Source organism: Ammospiza caudacuta, chromosome 14, assembly GCF_027887145.1.
Source record: "Ammospiza caudacuta isolate bAmmCau1 chromosome 14, bAmmCau1.pri, whole genome shotgun sequence".
In the NCBI taxonomy this organism is placed as follows: Eukaryota; Metazoa; Chordata; class Aves; order Passeriformes; family Passerellidae; genus Ammospiza; species Ammospiza caudacuta.
The window spans coordinates 11,475,834-11,493,272 of record NC_080606.1 but is presented as its reverse complement, the minus strand read 5'-3'; the positions used below and the strand labels follow the sequence as shown (position 1 = coordinate 11,493,272).

Below are 17,439 nucleotides of genomic sequence, written 5' to 3'. Positions count from 1 at the left end.
ACGGCGTCGGCGGCGCCGCCATCAGCGGCCGGTCCCGGGACGCGCCGCGCTGTCGCTGCCGCTCCTTCCGGCGCTGCGCCCCCACAGCGCCCCCTGCCGCGGGGAGGGCGCGCGGCCGGCGGGCGGGAGGCGCGGCCATGGCGGCCGGCGCGGCGCAGGGGCTCGGCGAGGCCGGCGGCGGCCGCGGGTTCCTGGGCCCGCGAGTGCCGGCCGAGGTGGAGGCCATGGCCAGGGGCGTGCAGGACGTGGGCAAGGAGACATTCCGGCGGCTCCTCAAAGGTAGGGCCCGTGCGGGGCCCGTGGGGCGCCGCCCCGACGCGGAGGGGCCGCGCTGCCCCCGCACAGGGACGCGCGGGGTTCCAGGCGGAGCCCGTGGGCAGCAGTCGCGTTCCCCGAGGAAGCCGTGGGTCCTCTCGGGAAGGCAAGGACAGCTCTTAGAGAGCTTCCAAAGGACACCCAAGCGTGTGGTGAAAGGCCATAGCGGGGAAACCGCCCGGACTGAGGTCACCTGGTCCGTTCGGTCTAGAGGGGACTGAAGAGACACCGCAAAGCCGGCTCCAGCCTCCTCTCGGGAGGCTGCGGACAGACGGACACTGATGCCCGCTCTGGCGACCAGTGACAGGACTCGAGGGAACAGCGTAATGCTGTGTCAGGGCCCTTCAGCTTAGCTATGAGGAAAAGGTTCTTTCCCTGGCAGGTGCTGGGCACTGGAACGGGCTCCCCAGGAAAGTGATCACAGCCTGACAGACCTCAGGGGGTGTTGGGACAATTCTCTCAGGCACATGATGGGATTCTTGGGGTATCCTGTGCAGGGCTGAGCTGGACTCAATGATCCTTCTGGGTCCATTAGAACTCAGAACATTCTGTGATTATGTGACAGCTGGAGGGCTGCAGCTGCAAGGCTGCAGCTTCCTGGAGCACTTCCCTTTGCTTTTCCCAACAGGAAGCTAGAGCTGAGCTTTAAATAAAATGAGGGGCTTGATTCATTGTATTCTACAATTCTGTGAAATAATGAGGAACGGAGTTCTGCAGCTGCGGATGGGCCTCAAAATCAGCTGAGTGCTGTAAAGTCATTGCAGCAGCTCAGTCCCTGTCAGGCTGTGTGTGGCAGTCAGAGACCCCTGGGCATCTACAGAATGTCCAGGAGACAATACAGCAACCCCAAGGTGCAGGTGTCCTGTTGAGGTTGAGGCTGTAAGATTTGCAATGACTGATTTCATTTTTGTCTGTGAGGTTTCTCCCTCTAGTGAGGATTTCTCAAGGCACCCTTGACCATCAAAATCAAGACTTACACAGTTGAGTAAATTATGGTATGTAAAACAATCATGGAATAATGGAAGAGTTGATTAGTGGAGTGAAAGCACAGCTTGCTGGAGGGTAGCTGCTGCCCAGCGTGGTGTGACCCTGGCATGTTCTCTCAGCTAACATCTTGTCAGGGATTTCCTTTTTGATTTGAAGGACTCAAAACATCTGGTAGCTGGTTTGTCTCTAAAAGTGTTGCTGCACAGTAGCAGAAATGATCAATGTATTCAGGGGTTCCTTGTAATTCTTGAAATAGTAAAGCTGTGTATAGGCAGAGGCATTTGAGACAGAAGTAAGTACACATGTTGAACTATATTTGCTGTCTGCTGCAGGAACACAGAGACTGAAAAGCCTTTTCAGTGCCAGGAAGCCTGACGGTATGGGTTTGATTTTGGAGTAAGCTATCACCTGCTTTCAGGAGTGCAATAAATGCTGCCTACCATAGCAGGGGCGGACAGTCCTCCCAAACCAAGTGCCTGGAGCCAGGGCAGTGACCCCAGTGCAGATTCCCCTGCAGTGGGTGGGCACAGGTTCCCTCTGCTTATGCAGAGCTGGCACAAATCCCCCATCACTGTCTGCTCCTGCTGGCCTGTGACTCACTGTTTGCAGGGCTGCAGTTTTTCCTCTGAAGGTTTTGTAATCTTTGAAGATGTGATGGATTTCAACACTGTTTATCTACATCGCTCTTGCACTTGCCCCAGGTTTGTTTTTTGAGGCTGTTGCTGTTACTCTATTGCTAAACAAAGACTAATGTAAAAAATGAGATGCAGTTTCATGTACCTGGTCAGTTCACATGTAAAAACTGCATGTAACAGTATCTGAAGGTTATACAGCCAGTGGTGTTGCAGGCTCTGCTACACTGTCTCAATGATTGATTTAATTTTTGTCTGTGAGGCTTCTCCCTGTGATGAAAGGTTCCTCAATGCACCTTTGATCATCAAAGTCAAGAGCTACACCGTTGATTAAATCAAGGATCTTGCTTTGCTTTCTTATTCACAGTCACTGTTAATGCATTGGAAGGAAAAGACTGCAGGGAATCTGTCAGGCTGATTGCAGAAAGTGCTAACCTCTCAGAAGAGCAACTTGCTTTCCTCATTTCTGGCATGTACACCCTCCTCCGAGAAGCATTGAGACTCCCCTTATCAACTTTCAAACAAGAAGTAAGTTCTGGGAGTACTTGGAGCCTTGATAAGGTAAAAGCTGCATCAGACACAAGTCACCATCTAAATCTCATTTGCCTGGGTGGGAAAATGCACATAAAAATTGTTCTCCAAGTTTAGGCTGTTGAAAGAAACTGTTAAAAATCTGGAACTCATTATTTTACTTTTTGGGTAGATTTAGAGTGAGCTTTTTGAAAAAATATTTAAGGTTCAGGAAAAAGATTCCTATATCTATTTCTACTTCAGTACCTTGTTCACTGTGCATGTTTGTTTTCACTCATAAATTAAAACGGCCAAAGAAATCATAGCAAAATGTTGTTTCACAGGCATCAACACTCACTCTTACTGGGTGTTCACACATACCACTCATTTTTGCCCATGCTTTCAATTTCTCATATTTGTTTGCCTCCTTTGTTCACATTTCTTCCATAGAGGAAGGAAGATATTAAAGCCAGAACAATATAGTGGAATTTGGAAGAAAGTGCAGTTTCCATTTATGCTGTGGATGTTTGGTGTGAATATGCACACACCCACCATGTTCCCAACCCCTATCCCTTCTTCATGGCTATTTTCTTAATTTTTCATGTTCCCTTACCTTATAATTTTCTTTTCTCATTTTTATGTGAGTGAGCCACTTCAGGGTTTCCAGTTTACCAGTTGTTTAAGATACAGCTTCATACTTACCCAGGCATACTGGGAAAGCTCCCATATTGCAGGAAACATAGTGGAAGTATGCTTTTAATATTCAGACCTTATCTTCTGCCATTTCTTTTCTTGTCATAGTTTAAACAAGTTACTGCAAAATGTATTTGAGAATAAGGGCATATAAGTCAATATAAAAGAAAAATGTTTCTGAATATCTAATAAAAGAAGTGGCAGAAATGTTGTTTTGAAAAATAAAGGCTTCCAAGATATTTAGGTCTTTAAATCACAACTTAATTGAACACTTCTGAAAATTCTTTTCAATATATTACCAGTCACTTCAAAACTACTGGCACTCAAGTCTAAAATTTTTGGGGAGAGATACCAAATAAGTAACCACTATTGTGTCAGTAGGTAAGAAATTATAATTTGAGGTTATATCATGTAAAATTTCATCTTCCTTGTCTTTACAGGTTTTTAAAGAAGACTTGAAGGAGCTCAGGTATGCCTGTATACACCAGTTCATTTAATGTTTGTTTTTTTCATGGCTTTTATGTAACTACTTCCCCAAATTACCTTTTTTACACTAAAAAGTTGATATAAAAATTACGTGTAAATACCTCTTAATGCATCTGTTGCCAAACATCATGTAAAGGCAGAGGGAAAAAACAGGTGTTGTGTAAGACTTGATTTAGCACTGAGCATGAGCAGTTTTATTTCACCTGCTGGGGAAAATGGTCTGATTTATTCTGTAATGTAGGTTATGCAAATATGAGTGACCTTCTCTCTGCCATCCCCATCTTGCCCTGCAATATTTTTTTAAGTGTTTGGTAAGACAGTGGTAGCATTTCAGAAGCTAAGAACTGCCCTACTTCTTTCCTTCTTTGAAAGGTCAATGATATAACGTTCATGAAACCCGACTACCATGTTCAGCTATGATTTCTCGTGCCCATTACCCAAGAAATCATGACCTTTGTTACAGCCTTTGACAAAATCTATATCAGTCTTCCATGAGTATATCTGAAGGGATCATATCCTAAAAGCTAGAGGTCAGATGCTAGTAATATTTATAGGTTTTCCCTTATTTCTATATTCAGTACCAATGGGAGAATAACAGCAGTTGATGTTTTCCTCTGTAGTGAAACATCTGCACCAAGGCTTAATTATTTTAAAACACTATTTTTGCACATTTCTTTAACATTCTGATTGCTACCTAGGAGAAATAGATGTTTCTAATTCTGTCTTTTTTCATCCTTATTTGTCCATTAACCTGTACAATAATGGCTTTCTCCTCATAAGCAGTTAAATCATAAGCACAATTTACTTTATAAGCAACTTCAGGCAAGCTAAAACTGCAGATGTAATTGGGGTGTAATCAATGAAAGGTGGCATTTGGGCCATAGTGAAAGGTGCCTTCCAAGTTGATACAGTTTTGTCTGTGGCTCAGTGCTGGAGTTTGGCCTGCCTTTTGTCTTGAGAGCTCAAATGCAAGCTGCTGCCTCTGCCACATCATGGAGTTCACACCCAGGTTAAAGTAGGTCAGCAAGAAACTGATTAATTGCTTTTGGCCCAGTGGGAGCTGGTGTCTTTTGAGGTGCACACAGAATGTGCCAATGGAATATGGAATAATGAAGAATACTAAAGTTCTATGCCAAATTCTCTGGGGCTGGGTGAATATTCCTCTTCTGAGCAGTGGAGAAAGTTGGTATAGGAGTGTCAGAAGTCACTGTCTGGGCTGGCTATGTCAGAAATGCAGACTCCCAGGTCCCTGTCCTTGCCATTTGACCACACTTCAATGACTTACATTTTTGTAGTTGTGTTTGGGATGTTTTTTCTCATTTAATGATTTATTCATACATTTTACTCAGATACTTTTCAGTCTTTATGACTTTTTTTATATCTTTTATATCTTGGTAGATCTTTTTATGTTATTGTTCTGGTTAATAGGGCTTATCTAGCAGCAATAGTTAGGTAACTGCATTTGTGCTGCTTGCAGACTTGAGTGTTTTATGGGCTGCTAGTTGCTGCTATGCTCCCATTATTCTCACAGTATTGGGACTCTTCCTAACTTCTACCTCTGACACATAATTCTGCCCATACAATATCCTGTAATTCTCAATTTTCTGGTGAGGTACCTGATCTTGGCCTCTAGTTTTGATGAAGAGAGAGGCTGGAATACATGCCCAATTCTGATTAACTACATCAATATTACTAGTTTAAAAAAGTTGCAATTCCCTATTTCTTAGCCTGAGTGGTTGAGCCAGTGGGAATAAATTCACACTTAATTGTGGGTGCTTTTTTTTCCCTCCCCTCACAGATTATTTAATAACTTCATGACTCAGGTGAATAACATGGGATTGAGACATCTTCACACATTTCTTGCCCTTTGAGTCCCTTCCTCAGAATGTTCCAATGACAAGTGATAGCTATCTGTAGTTCAGACTGAACTGTGCCATGTTCTATCTTATCTGTGTCATGTCTGACTGGCCTCAAGTGTGCTGAGGAGCCAGGAACAGAATTTCCAGTGAGATCATTGCACAGCAAAAATAATGCAAACTCAAAGGTGGTGTTAATGCTTCTGTTTTAGTAATGCTCTTGAGTCAATCAAGTGTTGTGGTAGGTGTCATCATAATCATATTACAGCCCTGTCTCCAGCTATTCCACTGCATAGTCAGGGTATCTAGTCAGTGTCAGGATGGGCTAAATGATACACTTGCACAAAAGTGTGAGTAATGTTTGCAGAAATAGTCTTGTCTCTTCTGAAAGTCAGACTCTTGCAGCCAAAAAACACTGTTCTAGTGCTTGCTAAAATGAATTTCTTTTTATCCAAGCACTATTTTAAAATGTGGTTTAACCCCACTTCTCCCCTTCTGAATTGAAGCTGTAGTAACTGCTGTTTCATCATCCCACTGTGTGAGTTGATGAGTTGTTTTTTCTCTGGTCATTAGACACTGTAAGCTCTTTAGGACATATAACTTCCTTGTTTGCTTTGATTTTCCTTTGATACACTGCTGTGTGTCTCAAGCCACTGGTGAGTAATGTCTCTGGGCACTGATTCATGGTGAGTGCTGGATTTAACTGTGGCAGCAGCTGTAGTGGCTTCTCCCACTTGTCCAACCTGCCTCTCTGTAGGAGGTTACTGTCCCTGTGGCACAGGCAGCTCAATGGATGGTGTCTGCTCTGTGGTCTTTGCAATTCACAGCCTGATCTATTGAACTGAAAATCAACAGTGGCTTGTTTGTAAGGCAACAGCAGTGTCAAAGGAATGGTGAAGGAGTGGAAAGGTGGGGGTAGATGGAGTGTGTTAGTCTCTTCAACCAGTCTCCACATATGCTCCTTTGTAAGTAGGGCCTCTGTTTGAATGTTGAGAGGCAATTCCTTCTGTGTTCATTACACTGGAGGTGAAAGTGAAATGAAACATGTCTTTTGGGATTTTTGAAAGCATGCATTGCTGGCCTGCCTTCTGCACTTGTCAGAGCCATCAGTAAAATTTTTCTTGACTTTACTGAGAGAAGTTAAGCCAATACTGGGTTCTTTTGAAATACATCATTGCCATACAAGGTAGGATGGGCAGATGCAGCAGTTTTTAGGGTTCTTGATATATAAACACAGATTGTCCTTTTGAGAGTCCTGACTGAATCAATACCGAAGTGCTTACATAAGAGCTGGCAATTTTAAGCAATGGAAGATGGAAAATGTTGACACATCTTTTGTGTTCTGTAAGAGATTGAGGGTTTTTTCAGGTAAGGCCGTATAACTATGGTTACAAAAAATCCCTAACTGTTTTTTCTTGCTCTTCTTTTTCAGAATACCAGATGATTTCATTGTGGACTTTTCCAGTGTAGTCTTTGGTAACAGGTTAGTGTCTTCATTGTGCAGACAGCAGGGCTGCACAGAGCTCTGCTGACACAAATCCTTGGTGTATTGAAGGAACAGCAATATTTTCCAAGTTAATGAGAACAAGACTTGTCCCATTATCTTGATTCAGCACAGTGTGATGTCCATCATGCATGGCAATACATACATTAAGTAGCTTTCTTGCCAATTCTCAGTTTTTCTGTGTTCATCAGTTTTTCTAATGTTGTATAGACTGTGAGGTTGATCAGTACCTACAGATGAAAAATGCAGTGCAGAATTACTCATTTTTACCATCATTATCATTGCTAGGCAGGCTTCATAAGCCCCCTACCTGCTCTGGTTCATGGCAGCTCTCTCAGAGAGCATTTCTCAAGTCTTAATGTACAGTTCAGTTGGGAATTCACACCGAGTGACTTGATGACAACACATATGAGATATCAAGTGCTCTGCCTGCTCTAATTCACTTCTTAAGCAACATTCCTCAGTTACTCTAGAGTAAGTTCTAAACTGAGAGCTTTTTGAACAGCCTGTCTCTTTTGTCACTTCTTGGGATTCCCTTTTTCTAGAAGTTTCTCTGCTCAACCATGTTTAGCCTATTCTACATCTAGAAATTAAAAATCCTGAATATTTTGAATATGCAAACTTGTACAGGGCGAGGAGTTGGACTCAGATGATCATTGTGGGCCAACTCTCCTTCTTGAAGCTTGAGGTCACTCAGTACATGACATCACCAACCCAATGCTGCTTCAGATGCTCTGCCTGGAATCCCAATAATCATAGCTGTGGTTTTTCAGTTACCCTCAAGGGTCTGAGTGCTGCTACCAAATCTAAAAATATTCCTAATTTCTTTGATTAAGATCTTGGCTTACAGATAAAGGTTCTTGGAGTAAAAATAAATTCAGTCATCTCGTCTTTTCTTTGCTCTTCTGTTTGAATTATAGGTGTTAAGAATGCAAAATTTATGGTTGCAAAGTGGAAATACTGCTTGCAGTAGGGAAGGAAGATAAATTTAGATGTAATTTGAAGCATGCATGATTGTCTGTTTTCTACTGTGAAATCACGATGCTGGAAAATTTAGCTTTTTCTCATTTTGAAAGCTGTGATTATCCAGTGTAATCTTCCTCTGTGTTTTGAGACCAGAGATGAACACCTCAGGTTTGATTTTTAGACAGATATGCTTCTACAATCTTAAATGTAACACTGAATCATACATATGCTTATTGAGTTGTAAATATATATATTTGTGATGGTAAGAGGTGCATTAGCATGAGATCAAAAATTCAGTAATTCAGTATGAGCTAGATAACCCAGAAAAATCCATTTTTAATACTTTTCATGGCATCTTATCTTATTTTTGGAGTTCTTTTCACTAAACAACAACTCTGAAGTATTTGGCATTTGTATTTGTGTCCCCACAGTTCCACCAAGCTATGTAACTGAAAGAAAAACTTGCCACAGCAAATAACTACATGAAATTGAAACTGTCTTTTAAGGGAAAGGGTAACACTAACTTCACCCTCTCTGAATGTTTATAATAAATGCACTGGGTTTTTTTTTTCCTAATGGTGTACCTTTAGTTTCTACCAGGAGGGTGCATTCTGTGTGCCATTTGTCAGCATTTCACACATACAAGTTTGCTCAGTCTTCCAACTCAGTGGCCTGCTAGGCATGTCTTGTTATGTGCATAGGGAACCCTCCAGAACTTGTCTTTAGTTTTGGTACTGGTCAGTCAGCTGCTGCTCCAAGTTCTCTAATCTTTCATTTTCGAGTTGCATTCTTTAGCAGGTGATGTTCTTGTCACCAGGTGTATCATCCTTTCCAGCACAGCTTGTGGTCTCTAGGATGGTCTCTACCTGATCCATGGTCTTTTGCTTGTTCTGACTTCTGCACAATGTGCTGACAGTATATTGCAGTTGCTGGCACAGAGTGTTTACAAAATGTAATTATAGGCTATAGGTTTTAGATGTAAGATTCATTGAGTCTTTTCTGCTCCATTTTGCTATTCCTCTCAGAAATCAATGGCTTGATTAGCAGCCTGTGTAATTTCTGTATGCATGTTGGCCACTATGCACATTCTGTCATCTTTGCAGGATTCTTGCAGTTCCCATTGTGGTCTTGTCCAAGCTGGGAAGGTCCTGACAGAAGCTTAAACTAAGCTATAGAAGCTGTGACTCTTCCTAGGAGAATGGCACAGAAGTGCAGTCCTGACCAGAAATAAAGCTTTGTGTTTGACCACAGAAATGCCATCTCTCAACAGTATTCAAAGCTTCCCCTCTGTTTTGGAGGTCACCATTTCCTGATCTTTCCCACCACTGCTAAGTAGAATATCTTTCTGTTTTTAAAACTCCTTTCTTCCCCCAGGGTGCTGGTGCTGCACTGAATGGACTGACTTCCATTGATGGGAGTTAACATGTCTTAAGGAAACAGTAGCAGTGTGGCTATTTTTAGGGAGTCTCCAACTTAAGCAATACTCTGGCAGCAGCTCTCCAGTGAGGGAAAGGCCTATTCTTACTGTTTAATCCTGCTAATGACTGTTCTGGACTCCAGCTCCTCATGGCTGCACCCAGCTGTGCTGACCTACTTCCTATCCAGGAGCTGACAATGAGTAAATGAGTAAGAACCAGCTGATCTACTTTTTTTGCTCATTTCTTTACCGTGCTATTAGGAATGTGTCTCACTTCTGACATCACCCAGCCTCCCCTCACCAAAGAGATAAATTCTTTCTTATATCACCTTTGCAAAATGCAGGACACTTGGAAGATCTCAGCTTGTGAGTCCCTGTACCTTATCAGATCATTAATCTTTCTGGGCAGTTTCTAAAGGCCCAGCTAACTTGCTCACAAGAATCTCAGTAGTGATGTGAGACTGCCATTCCTACAGTGCTTGGTTTGCTCAGAGAGGATTCCTTTCTGATGCAAAGTCTGTAATTAGATTATGTCTAGCACCATGGATAAAGGATGTAATGTTTCTTATCCTGCCCTTAGTGGAAGTACTGGAGTAGCCTTGAAATGTACTGCAAATAAATTCCAGGGACATGGGATGCTTAGAGAGAAAAAAAAGAGTAACTCAAAGTCCAGAATCTACCTCCTGAATGGACCAGCACAGTGACCTCATTCTGAAATTATTTCTGCATGTATATCTAATGGTTATTATGTATTTGTATCAGATTTGCTGTTTAGTTATCCAGAACTTAGCATGTCGTTAAAATTTTGAAAGTTGTCAACCATCTGAAGTTTAATTGCTCCTAATTCCCACACAGAAATAAACTAGGGTTTGGTCAGCCTGATTCTTCCTGCAATACGAGTAACAAATGAAATGCTTGGCTTCTTACACATTTAGACTAGACAAAAATCTTGAAGGCTGAGCTGGGGCTGGCAGTGAATATTATGTAAGAAACTTAAAGTTTGTAAATTATGTTGGATCAACAAGAACCACTGTAGTTTTTTTTAAGTATGCTTCAAAATACACTCAATACACTAATATTATATTTTAAAACATTGCTGTTTGCTAATAGTAGATGGTTTTTGCTGAGGAAGAACAGTGACCTTATGCAACTGTTTTGCCTAAGTCATCTGTCTTGTCTCTGCTTGCTTGTTCCTGTTGGATTTGCATGAAGGTAAGGGTATGTTTGCAGATCCCTTTCTATGCCTCACAGTTGCATATAATTGAAATAATAGGTATGCCAGCCACCACAATGACTCTTACTAATCTTTGTAGTGACATCAGTTTACTAGAATTATACAGTCACTTGGTCTCTTTTTTCAACATGGACCATAGTTAAGCATCAAAAATGGGATAATCTGAGCACAACTATCTTAAATCCACAAAAACTCTGCTTATTCAGGACTTTTTAAGTGAGGACAGATGTAGGAGAGAAACAAATTCCAGACAGGTTTGTACTGAGGAATCCTATTTTCTCTTTACATTGTTGCTTCTTTTATGGATTTACATTTCAGTCTCCTATTTCTGATCCACTCTCCAGGCGCCCCCCTTCTGAAGGCACAGCTCTGGTACAAAGAAGTCGGCTGCCAAGTATCCAGGACTTCAAGTGGAGAGTGGATGTAGCTATATCCACAAGGTACAACAGAGAATCATGCACATCCCTGGAATTACCTAAGATCAAACTGATTTCTTGTGCTGCTTAAACATTTTAATGGGGTTAAAACGTGCCTTGATATTAGGGATTGGCAGGTAACCCTAAACAGTAAGATACAGGTGGAATTTTCTGAACAGTGTAGAAGTTGGTGTATGTAGACTTTAATGCTGGTAACATTTCAAAGTTTAAGTCTCTTATTTTAAAACTTAACAGAGCTGGTGCAAATTCACAGATCCTGGTGATAATGGCATAAATTAGTCAGATTGAGCCTCAAGCAGCTAGGCAAGCTCTTAGTTTTACTGGAACAGGGGAGGGTATTCATCTATTCAACTTCTCAAGCAGATCATAATTTTTTGCACATGTTAAATGAATTTCCATCTCTTGTACTCTGCTTCTACAGAGAGAAGTTTCAGGCCAGCACCTTTACACTGCCATAGTTATGTAACTGGTCATTGAACTACCTCCTAGTTTCTTTCACAGCAGGAGTAAAAGCCTTTGAGATCATCCTGCCTGTGCCTGCAGTGAACGGCTTCTTACCATCTGCCACAACAGAGGCATGTGGGGGATGGATCTTTGGCTAGACCCAGAAGGAAACAGAAACCTGTTGTCTGTGCTGTTTGCTCTCTGGCTAGTCCTAACCAGGACAGACCAAGCTGAAAGAAATTAGATGATCCAGTCTTTGTTAGTGGTGTAATTTGTTAGCATGAGTGACTCCATGTTGTGTGTCTGAATACCTGCATCTGGGAGAGAGTGCTGTCTCTTTGGTGCCAGGGAGGCCCATGGCTGATCAGGATTGTCTTCCTGAAATCAAGAAATAAAACTCCTAAGAGAAAATTGGAATGGCCACAAGCTGCTAGTTCAGGTGACTTTCTGATGAGCAGTGCTGTAAGCACCACACAGGTATCACTCTGTAGAAAAAGAGTCTATACTGATAGGAGAGCAAAATGTCCAGGTAAACATCCTCAGGCACAGTGCTTGCAAGCTGAAAGCAAATCCTATGATTTGTTTTCGAAACTACACAGGAGGAGCAATACATTACCGGTTTTTGTTTTCCTTCCTTTTAATTTTGTTTTCAGTTAATCTTCCCCCTGGGATTTCTTGTTTATCATCCAGCAACAGCCTCTGCAGGGAGGTATGGCAGCTTTGGGCTGTAGTGCCTGTCTGTACCTGAGCAGGCTTTGGCAGTGTCAGTTGATGGAAGCTGCACAAGAATGACTCACTTCCCTTCTTTGGGTCATCAAATAAAATAACACACAAATTTAGGATGAAGCCTGGAAGAGGCTGATTCCCCGAATGAGGTGGCAGTTGAACGTATGAAGAGATGGAAATGATTAATGCAGCATGGTAAACTGCATGAGAAAACTGTGCATTATTATTAGCAGGACTTGGTCAGCTCTTATCCCTATCAGAGTTCCACTAAACCAATTATGTAAAAATGAAAATGCTCCTAAACTTGCAGTTACTAAACTATTAACTAAATGTTAAGTCTCAATACTGAGGTAAATTGGACAGAGCTGTTGTGTTCATGAGTTTCCAGCCAGACTCTGTGACTAAAATTACTCATGTTCTGTGTAAAGCCTACATGAACATCTAAAATTGTTAATGTGCAATGCTGTACTCATCACAGTGCTGATATGTACTGCTGTAATCCTAATGATGTAAATAATTTCAGTTCACTGGCCCGTGCACTCCAGCCATCCATTCTGATGATGATGAAGCTTTCAGATGGGACAGCTCATCGCTTTGAAGTAAGTCTGATTGCCATAATAAAACTTCTAGTTTTATTTAGAAAGTTGAATTATTATTTAAAATACTAAAGCTTTTGTAAATGGTGTATTACCATTGGTTGGTTTGCTTTGGAATCCTTCATGTTCAGTGTAGCCACATGAAATATTTAATGAAATACCAATCAAAATCATTTCATACCTTGTTCCTGCACATGTTCTGCTGACCTGCAATTTATTAGAAGAATATTAATTACTGGAAAGCACTATTACATAATGTCTGGTTTGATTAAAAGTTATGAGGTTGTTATGAACTGTAACCTTCAGACCTGATGTTGTCTCTTGAGGGCAGAAAAATTACTGGGATAGTTTATATAATGTATGAGACACTTGTAAATCTTCTGCATTTGGCAGAGAATGGTAACATTCTTTTCTGTGGCAGAGGTAATTTTATTCTTTTTCTTCAGAACTGTTCTGGCTGCTAGAAAGTAAAAAAAGCCCTCTTTGCTTATTACAGGATTAGTCAGTGGCAGTATTTATGACACTGTACCTAAAGGCTTGCCAGAAGATGGCATAAACTCTTCCATAATTTTAACCTTTGGAAAGGAATGCTATTTGTTCTATAAATAGCATGGTGGTGCGTACAGGAATTCAACGCACAGCAGGCATTGTTACACTTGAACTCTGTACAGATTTTGGCTTCAGTTCTTTCATTAGTAGTAGTCTGGAAGAAGCACCAAAGCCCTGTGGGTTGAAAGAGGTGGACTGATTTTGCTGTTGAATTGTTTTGCAAGAAAGCATCTGTAGAGAAGGGCATAAATTCTGTGCTACATTGCAAACTGTTGGGGGTGTCACTTCACAGGAGATCAAATTTACCCCTCTGGACTGTCCAGCTCAGAGCATCCCATACACTGTGTTTGAGGGCTTCCATGGAACTTAAATGATGCCATGGACTCCAGGTTAACCCTTTACAAAAGGGTAAGTTTCACTTGTGAGGATAAAATCTAGTTTATTCCCACTTTAGTTCCTGGCATATCATGTTCAGTGTTGGTCTTGGTGCCATTGCTTCTGACTGTTTTGGTTTGATTTTAGGGTTTATTTTTTGTAGGTTTTTTTCCTCAATGTGAGTCTGTGGAAGACCTTTAGTTATTCTGCAGTGAAGATGTGTTTGTCCAGCACATGCAGATATCTGATAACAAACAGTGTGCTTCTCTTAGAATCAGCTCTTTGCTGTTGCTGCTGCTTGGATCTGAATGCCAAGGGTGTGACTTCAGACAGGATTTCTAGATCTGATGAGAGGTCTTCCCACAGTTAGCTCTTTGGAATAAACTTGTGTTCTGGTTTGAGTAAGCAAGTTTATGCAAGTAAACATAGTCCTCAGATGTTCAGATTTCCTTTATTTGAACACATTCAGTATGTTGTGCTAACTAACAGGGCTTACGTAAGATGGTAAGTCCAGAAAATAATTCTGTTGTGAACAGTTTTAAAATGTGTATAGCACAGGGAAAAGTTACATTCTTTGGTCTCCATTTGGTATTTTAATCACAGTGTGGCTTCTGACTGAAGTTGTTTTTTTTAAGCAGTGGGAATTGCAGCATTTTGAGTCTTGTTGTATATATGTCAAAAGTGAAAAGGACATGGTGCCTTTTTATGCATGTCTGATATATGTGGAAAATGCAAATCAGGTGTTGGATTGCTCTCATATAACTGGTATCTGTGCCAGAGTGGGCAGGAGGATGACAAGGGGCTCTGCCAAAAGAACTGCTGTCTTCAGTGCAGTCTGAGGAGTAAATTAGGCAGTGCTGTGCAGACTGTGTGGGACCAGCCAGACTGCACTGGGCACTCGTGTGAGTGTGTGTTTGTGCACTGCACTGGTGTCACCAGGCTGTGTCACAGGCTGTGCCTGCACCCAGCTGGGGGTCTCTGTCTCATAGATAAAATTTCCATCCGCTGGGTTTCTCAGGCTTGAAATGGTGAGGCCATGAGTCTCCTGCACAGTTGGAAATGCTTTTTGTGTTTAACCCTAAATCTTTTGCCTTCCACACATAGTGGAAGTGCCATTTGCTCTTGAGGTTGCTGCCAAGTGTCTGGCCTCAAGTCTCAATTTCTTTGTCTTGCAAGTTTGGACAAGCAGAATATCTTGAATTTGTTGCTTGAGATTTCTGTAGTCTCCACGACCTTCCAGATGACTTTCCTTCCAGTCCGTGACTTTTATATCACCCAAGCAGCTCTCAGTTTACATCCTTGAGTATTTCTTTTCTCTCATCAGGCAGAAAATGTACAATCTAGGTGTTATTTCTGTTTTTTTCCCACTCTTCTTTTCCATGGGGATTTAGTTGAATTACCTGAATTTTATTAACCTTAAATCCTTTGTCTTAAGACTGGAAAAATTAAGTATTTTAAGAGAAATTTGCCTTACAATGCAGAATGTTCCATATCCATAGGCATGCCCTAGTCAAGTTCCTGAGATGTCTTGTGTTTTCTAACCAGAGCATTCTGTTTCAGGTGCCAGTTGCAAAGTTTCAAGAACTGAGATACAATGTTGCCCTTATACTGAAGGAAATGAATGATTTGGAGAAGAGGAGCATACTGAAGATCCAAGACTGAACACTTTTAAATTGGGAGTTTATGGAAGAGATCTGAAACCCTCAGCATGTTTGGTCAATGCAAAACAGGGGACCATCACCACTTTGCCTCTATGAACTTAAATGTGGCATTTATGATGTCTGCTGTAAATATTTTTTTTTCAATTCAAGTGTTTAAAGCACAAGCTCTTTTTGTAAGACCTAGGAAAAACAAAACATTTATCTATGAAAAAAAGTATAATGCTTTTGTGAACATTATTGCATGATTCATCAAAACATTTTTTAAATAACCATCTTAATAGATGTTAGAGTCATTTATCTCTGATTATGATTCATAATTCTAATTTTTTTGATAGTGTGCTACCGGAAGCCCTATCAATGTGTATGTATCATAAGAAAGCTCTGCAATATTTCAAATAAAAAATAAAATAACAAACTCATTCCTGCCTTCTAGTATGACAAATGTGATCTTGAGTTTTGCATAAAATTGTTGCCTCAGTTCTTACTAAGTGACTACGATTTAGCTATTGATAGTTAATTTGGAAGAAAATTGGAAGACTGTGGATCAAGAAAGAAGTATCATCTGGGCTTCCAGGACTAATTCCATGGAATTATAGCAGTGGAAAGGTGAAATTTATTTCTTTATCTCATTGATCAGAATGGGCTAAATAGCTGTAATCTCCTAGTTTTGTGACTGGAGATGCCTGCCTCTTGTTTCATGTGCTGCCTGTGTGTTTGATTCCATGGAATCAGCTGCCATGACTGGGCAGAAACCCCTGGCCCTGGTGGGGAGCAGCAGGAGGCAGTGATCTTGTAACCCACCCCAGCTCATCAGTCCTGCAGGCCAGACCCCAGGGTGAAGGGGCTGCCTACAGCTGGGGTGGAAGTCACAGGTAGGAGCATATCCAGGCCCCCAGGCTGAGAATGCAGTTCAGCACAGGCTGAAGTGTCCTGAGCTGCTCAGGCAGTTGGACTGGATGGTCATTGTAGGTCCCTCTCTTTGCGCTGGAATAGTCTGTTCTGAGTTATTCCTTTGGTGAATTTACCTTGGAAGGACTCCCTTAATGTGAAACATGTTTCAAGTCTCATTTAAATACCATAGGACCACATGTATGTCCCTAAGAGCTTTGCCAAAAAACTGATGAGTTCCTCACTTCTTGGCTGAATGAATTTTCCCCAGCAGCAAAGACAGGGAGGCTGTGAGCAATTGCCCAAAGACAGCAGGCTGTGGCTCTAGAACTTAGTTTGTCAGAAGTCAGATGTATTTTAGAAAGCACATGCCACTGCTGCTGTTAAGCATTGGTTCCAGCTAATTGCAGGGTTTCTATCACAGAAATACCACCCATATTTGTCTCTTTCATGTTTTATGGTTGTAGAACTTGCCTTTATCTTCCTCACCCCCTGCAGAAAATTACTGAAATTAAAATTGTGGGTTAAGGAGGCCTTTTACACTCCCACAGATGTTTGTGTAGGAAAGGATGACTTGCCTTTTGGATTTAAAAAATCACAACAAGCATAGTAAGACTTATTTGTCATACTTCTGAAGAGGAGACTTCTTTGACAGCAGTCCATACCAATCTAAAGATAGCTGAATAGCTGTGGTCCAGAAAGCTTTTAAAACCTATGCAAGAATGTGTCCTGTAGTTTCAAATAAACCATCAGCAGGATTTCAAATTGTTCAGAAGCTTCCTGTTCCATTTGCTTTGTAGTGGACTCATCAATAACTTCCAGCTTTGATCCATACTCTGCCTCTTAGTCTTTTAACTTCCAAGTGGACTGCAGACTGCATTAATTCCTCTATAAACCTTGTTCATCTTCCTTGTATCTTACCACAGGCTGTGAAACAAAACACACATCCTTGTGTTCCTTGTTACATTTCCCTTCTGGCTGCTTAGACTTGCATTGTTTCAAACTGAAAATGTATCCCAGCTAAGCCTAGGTAAAGTCATTTCAGACAAAGGGAATTCTGCTGCATGGAGGTAAAATGACCTGTTGCTAAAGGCATTTGCAAAGTCATTTCTTACTGGTCAGAGCAGAGGAATCCATGAATAACTTCTAGAATATATTCATTT

At 41.4% G+C, this 17,439-nt stretch overlaps 1 protein-coding gene across 1 annotated transcript; it reads left to right on the top strand.

Annotated features, from left to right (window-relative positions):
- The first annotated feature begins 123 nt into the window (after positions 1 to 123).
- On the top strand, positions 124 to 15,794 carry COMMD5 (COMM domain containing 5). The gene is made up of 7 exons (XM_058814236.1): positions 124 to 279; positions 2,302 to 2,462; positions 3,578 to 3,606; positions 6,912 to 6,962; positions 10,945 to 11,040; positions 12,731 to 12,806; positions 15,288 to 15,794. The coding sequence occupies exons 1-7, from the start codon at positions 138 to 140 to the stop codon at positions 15,387 to 15,389; spliced, it is 657 nt and encodes a 218-aa protein (XP_058670219.1). The 5' UTR covers positions 124 to 137; the 3' UTR covers positions 15,390 to 15,794.
- Positions 15,795 to 17,439: the final 1,645 nt, after the last annotated feature.

What these genes read in the sequence shown, in the direction of transcription:
- COMMD5 (XM_058814236.1), top strand. Translation starts at nt 138, where the DNA reads ATGGCGGCCGGCGCGGCGCAGGGGCTCGGCGAGGCCGGCGGCGGCCGC. An exon ending in GAAGACTTGAAGGAGCTCAG is followed by an intron (nt 3,607 to 6,911) that starts GTATGCCTGTAT and finishes CTTCTTTTTCAG; the next exon opens with AATACCAGATGATTTCATTG. An exon ending in GGACAGCTCATCGCTTTGAA is followed by an intron (nt 12,807 to 15,287) that starts GTAAGTCTGATT and finishes ATTCTGTTTCAG; the next exon opens with GTGCCAGTTGCAAAGTTTCA.